Source organism: Egretta garzetta, unplaced genomic scaffold, assembly GCF_000687185.1.
Source record: "Egretta garzetta isolate BGI_Z169 unplaced genomic scaffold, ASM68718v1 scaffold206, whole genome shotgun sequence".
NCBI classification, from domain to species: Eukaryota; Metazoa; Chordata; class Aves; order Pelecaniformes; family Ardeidae; genus Egretta; species Egretta garzetta.
This window is the reverse complement of record NW_009259984.1, coordinates 2676245-2682253: the sequence shown is the minus strand read 5'-3', so window position 1 is coordinate 2682253 and position 6009 is coordinate 2676245. Positions and strand designations below refer to the sequence as shown.

General features: G+C 43.3%; 1 protein-coding gene across 1 annotated transcript in view; it reads right to left on the bottom strand.

Moving 5' to 3' along the window:
- Positions 1 to 2245: 2245 nt before the first annotated feature.
- The window catches only part of LOC104127803 (alpha-1-antiproteinase 2), a 4653-nt gene continuing 889 nt past the window's right edge, over positions 2246 to 6009 (bottom strand). Inside the window, exons 2-4 of the mRNA XM_035896012.1 lie at positions 4953 to 5223; positions 3060 to 3207; positions 2246 to 2440 (exon numbers count right to left, since the gene is read on the bottom strand). Of these exons, the coding sequence (XP_035751905.1) occupies positions 2246 to 2440; positions 3060 to 3207; positions 4953 to 5223 (614 nt within the window). The remainder of the gene's footprint in view (positions 2441 to 3059; positions 3208 to 4952; positions 5224 to 6009) is intronic.

Sequence of the window (6009 nt, the reverse complement as noted above, 5' to 3'; positions counted from 1 at the left end):
GGTCCCTCCTCACCTGCTGTTCCTGCAACCGCCCCAACACGAATCACAAACACAGACAGATCATGCAGGAGATGCAGCAAGAGGGGGAAGCACAAGCTGCGGAGCACCAGTTCTGTGTGGCAGCGTGTTTGCCCCTGCACCTCCCTCCTACGGCCCTGTGGGCTCATTTTCCTGGAATATGGGAGGAAAACAGAATTCCCACATCCTGCTCCTGAATGGGGCACGTGTCTGTGAGAGTACCAAGATACTGAAGGTAGGAAAGAAAGGAGTCTCCTTCCCAAACTATGGATTAACAGCCTGCAAAAGGTGATGTAGCTGATGTGAGGGATTCTCTTGATCTTCAAATTTCTCCCAGAACCACATGGGGACAATCTTCCTCCTACTATGCTGTATTTCTATGTATATGCCTCCATCCACTCCAAAATGGTTTTCAAGGGAGTGAGCAATGTTTAGTCTTGCAGCTGCCACAGGTAACTGTGGATCTGGGACCTCTGTTTCTTCCACATTTCTTGATGTAAATTGAGGACCATTCTACTAAAGTCAATTATGTCAGTTTTTCTACTGGTGCAAGTTGGTGTGACTGTAGGGCGTTTGATACATAGCTGATTCGATACATCTGACCTCTTTGAGCTCTCTCATCCCTAAAGGCTTTACTGTTCCTTTGCTGAATGCCTGTTCTTGAACAGCAGTTAACGGTAGGAGTGATAAGAGCTCAGACTGAGCCTATTGATGCTGCACTGTTCAGTCACATTTCAGGAAGACAAGAAACCTGCACAGCCAGATAGGCTGCCGTATGAATTGTCGCTGTGTGGATGGCAGGCCACAAAGCCACCCGAACTGATGGAGGCGAGTGCAGGAAGGAATGAGGAAGGTGATGTAGTGCATGTGCATCTCCTCCACTGGGAGGCCTCTCATTGATGCTTGTGAGTTGTTCATACACTTGTCTACACAGAGACTGTGACTATTTAGTCAAAAAACACCATCAAGCACCATGTATGAGAGTTAACAGGAGCTTTCTACAAGGAACACAGAGCAGAAAGGGAGCTTTCCTTTTGACTGTGAAAGGGGAGACAGTGCTTTGCACCAGACTGATAAAATCACACTTGCTTTTAATTTCACAGAGGGCACACAAGACCTTGCTGAGGGGGTGTTAGCTTCCCAAAACATTTGACTGCTCCTGACATGATTCCTGATGCTGTGACACCATTTCATCTGCTTCCAAAAAACACAACTATAGGGAAGAAAGGGGCAGCTGTGTTCTTTCTGGTACATGTTGCCAAGGCAGGTGTGTTGAAAGCAGTTACCAGCCAGCCCTCAAGCTGCCCTACGTCCTTCCTGGGTGCCTGCCGCCACCCCCTGGGTCAGGCAAGCTGCTTATTGGGTGCTCCCTATCTACTTTCTTAACTGTAAAAGGACAGTGCTTGAAATATCTCCAATTTTATAGACCCTCCTTATGTGTTCTCCACAAACCTCAGCTGACAGTGTGCTTGTGTAATTGCCATCCAAATACCTCACCTGCCCATCCAGCTACATCCTGATACATACAGACCACTGATGGATATAAGTGTGAGAAGCCAGTTACTCGCACGGGCTATCTACATCTGTCAAATTGGCAATACGTGGTTGAAAGTCTTCTGGTTCAAGAGCAGATTTGATCCTCCTGCTCTGTTTTGAGCTGCAAGAAACTCAGGAAGATTTGCTTCTAGGTTAATGCTAAAAATGATAAAAGGTTTCTGGTGGAGAAAGGAGATTTCTTTCTCTGTTGAAGACAGCTTTTCACATTCCCAGTGCCGTCTCCATTAGAAGCTTTATTCTCCTGTGACCCTGCATTGTTGATCCAACTCTTCCATCTCTTGTTTACTTACTTATGGTAAATTACAACCACTTCTGCTTTATTTGCAAGATTGTTAATCATTTTATCTGCTAGTCTGGCTGACAACCACCTATTAAGCAGGAGTCTTCCACTGTAATACAAATGTGTCTGAACACTGGCAAATCTTAGGTCTTTCCTTGGCTTTCTGTCAAGTAAAAAAGGCATTTTTTGCTAGCTGAATTAAAAACATATTCCTTGCTTCCTCTTAAGCAAGTGTCATTGTCAATACCAATAGTTTTTGATAATGACACAGAATGAAAACTCTTGCTAAAAAGGAACCATATACTAAGCTGGTACAAATGGAAATAAATCATGTCATGCAGTTTCACATCTTCTTTAATCAGTAATAGCAAGCAGAATTCATATGTCACTTCAGCTAGTAATAGTTGGGTTAACTATTTTTCCTATGAAGAGTGTACTGTTTGTATCTCTGTCAAAAATTAGCATGAGGAAGGGTTGGTTGAATTCAATGGTTTGAGAAAGAGACGATGTCCATATTTCAGCAGCATTTGCTGCTGCTGCCTCAGTACCTCTCTCATCAACATCCAGAGCAGCCTTATGAACAACCTAGGAAGAAAGAAAACAGACAGTCATTCTGGGCAGACAACAGCAACCTGAGGGATGAATCAGACCATTTTAAAGCAGCCCTGCTTTGGAGGATCCACTGAGAAGTGAGTAGGGACAGCAGATATGTGAGCTCTGTTGTTGTAGTTGTGGCTACTTTAAACGAGGACCAGGACGGAGCTATGGAAATCTCCTCAAAAAAACCCAAAGACCCAGGCTATTTTTCCTCTGTTCCAAAGACTGGGTGAAGGATGGAGGCTCCACTTGTAAGAGCTTGTCTGCACTTCTGAAACTGAATCTCCAGGGTGGGAGGACAGGCTGTGGTGTGCCTGGGAACATTAGCAGATCCCCTCAAGGAGCTGGGAGTTGATGTTTCTCTCATGTTCCAGATACCCTGCAGTATATCAGTCTTGGAGAAAACAGATGTGCAGAAAACTAATCTGATCTCCACTGTCACCAAAGGCCAAACTCCTCTTGTAAGCTTGCAGGCTGAGGTGAGCCCAGCTGCAGGCAAGCTGGGAAGCTGGGAGCTGTATTTAGCTGCTGTTTCTGGATGCTACCACAGAGTGGTTTTCCTGCTTGTTCATGAAAGAAAGGGAAGGGCTGACAGCCACAGACTTACTTTAGAAACCTTCAGCTCTGGGGCACCGGCGATGCCAGAGAGATCTGCCTGGTCAGTGAACACATCCACAATTCCCATCTTGCTAAGGGTGTTTGTTATTTCATAGCTCCCGGAAATAGAAAATTTGGGGAAGTAGAGGCTAATCATGCTGTTAGGTAGAAAAGAAACACAGAAAGTGGTGAAAAGGATCTTTCACCAAGGTAAATGACAGTGAGAAAGCTGTGTAATCCCCATGAGTATCAAACCCCAGGGGGCTGGGTAAGCCCCTGAATGTACAATGAGCACTAATTCAACTACTAGTTCTCATAGTGACACAGGCACTATAATTAATAATAATAATAATAATAATAAATAATTGTAATATCTATCTGGTGTTTTGCTTCAGCAAATCTGAGAGGACTCTGCAAAGGATGACAGTAATGAGAGCCTGAGAAGATGAGGTGCGGAGGTGACAGCCCACATCTCTCAAGCAGGTAGAGACCTGGAGTGTGGCAAACCCCAGCATTTCAAAGCAAAGCATTTGTTTTGGCACAGCTGTGGCATTTGGTGTGGCTCCAGGGAAGGTCTGTGCTCATCTGCCTGCACCTTCAGACACCCTACCCTCAATCATCTTCCTCCCGTGGACTGGCCATGACTGAGTTTGCCTTTGCCTGTGAGCTATCTGTAGGCAGCTCCAGCTTAGTATGCATTCTGTTGGAGTTCTCTTTGTGCACTGTCTAGGGATCCTTAGCGCTTCCAAGTCACCTTTAGGTAGCTCAAGTCTTTTGCTGTCTCTCCCAGAAATAGCTTGGGTTGAACAGCAAAATGGACGGGATCCAAACCCCACTGCTGTAGGGGTGATACTGCCCAGTGCACTAGAAGATGTTGGGACCAAGTGTATTAGCACTGGCATCAACATAATAGTAGAACTGAAATTGCCATTTGGTTCTCACAGCCTCTCCCATGAAGGATTTATTCCTATGTTGATCTTGAAGTATGTTTCACCAAGAATTAATTTAGGTAAGGATTTTCCTGATTTTGCAGCTGAGAATTATACATTTTTTTATTTTTCATATTTGAGGTTTTGCATTATTAGCTCATATCCAATTTGCCACCCATTATGCTTTTATTATCTGTGCTGGCATTTCTATAATGATGCACCAAGAATCATGGGTGCGAACTGCACAGCATTATTAGTTGTGAATCAGGGCAGAGCTTAGTAAATTAGGCACGTATTAACTTCATATTAGTCATCCACTGGTGCTAAGGTCTCTTCCCTCCCAGACAAACAGGGTTGTAAAAACGTGTTAGCTGGCGTCACTGTCAATGGTAGGAGCTAGCAGAATCTCATTAGATTTTTATAATTTCCAAACCAAAATACCAGAAAATCAGGACATCCACAATTAATCACTAGCCTGTTCCAACAACCACTGTGTGCTGCAATGGTTCTTCTAAGGAAGTAGGACATACTATGTATATAGGCATTACTACAAACTGTTTAAGTTATGGTTTATTTAAGGTTTAGACATATGTCTGAGTCACGGTGTGCCAGGGACATATGAGAGGTAAAACACATTAACTGAAACCTCAGTACAGGAGATTTGCCTTAGAATTGCCACCTTCCCACTCAGCCAATGGACTGTTTTAGAAATGCCAATCTAGGCTTGCTATTTGGGACTCCTGGGAGCCTACTGGAATGGTGTCCATTCTGGTGGGGGGAGCAGCAAGTCACTCAGGCATCAACAAGAGAATAGTTAAATACCAACCAGCTGCAAGATTTTTACAACCAGGGCACACAAGCCAAAAATAACCCACTCAGTTCCCAGAATCAGCAAGTTCATAGTGTTTGCATTCCCAAAAAAGAAAAAAGACTATAAATCTAGGTGGTGCTGCAGCTGACTGGCAGAAGATTACCTCTGGAAGAGATTGTCTGACCATTTCTGGATGTTTTCCTTGATCAGAGTTTGCTCTAACTGCTTCATTTTCCCTTTTCCTGGCAGAACCAGAAATGCAGTAGCACTCCCATTATAATGAAGCCGTACCACGGTGCATGACAGCTCCTCATCAAAATAGAAGTCGAATATGCCCTCCTGGTGCATCATAGGGACTTTCACAGTAGTTTCACCATCCACAAAGAACTCCCTTTCTTCAGTATGCTCTGGTTTAAAAGGCTTTTCCCAGTCACCTGATACAGAGAAGGAGAATGTAACTGAATATCCCATGTCCCACCCCATCATAAATTGAATTTTATATAACTAGTAATGATATTCACCCATTCCTCTATTTGTTAAATTCAGAATTTTGAAACATAACATTTTAAAATGTGTATCACAGTAAGGCAAGAATCTTTTACCTTGTGAAGAGAGTGCATTAGGTTCCAATTTCACTTTATTTTTCAGATGCCAGTAATTAACTAATTGGGCATTTTCTTTGTACCTACCATTACTTTTCTGTTCAGATAATCTAAGCGGCCTTTCTGTAAGTTGTCATTTAAGGGCTTACCTGACATCATCTGTGTACTCTATGCATTTAATTTCTATTGACTTTAACCATAAGCCTCAATTTGTAGATAAAATTAATGTAGGCTCTCATATCTGAGTGCTGTTGTGTCAGGCTTAAGAGCACATCATCTAACCCACATCAGAAATGCACCGTGTTTCCACTTTGTTTCTTAAAATATCCTCCCCTGTTCATCACTAGCTTCTTCCATATATAAATATGTTAGTGTGCATACATATAGGGCTCTGATAGGGGGAAAAAAAATTTAGTATGTAGTAAGTTAAGACATTGAATCATTCATACTTTTAAAGAGGGGTATTAAAAGCATTAGGTGATACAAGCTTCTCAGAGCCTTCACTGAAAGTTAGAGGAATATAGGGCAATTGGAGTTAGGGGTAAATGCACAAAAGCAAGTTCAGGCTGCATGGGAGGTTGTGGCTTGGAGCAGAGCTCCCGTGGCGGGCCCCAGGAG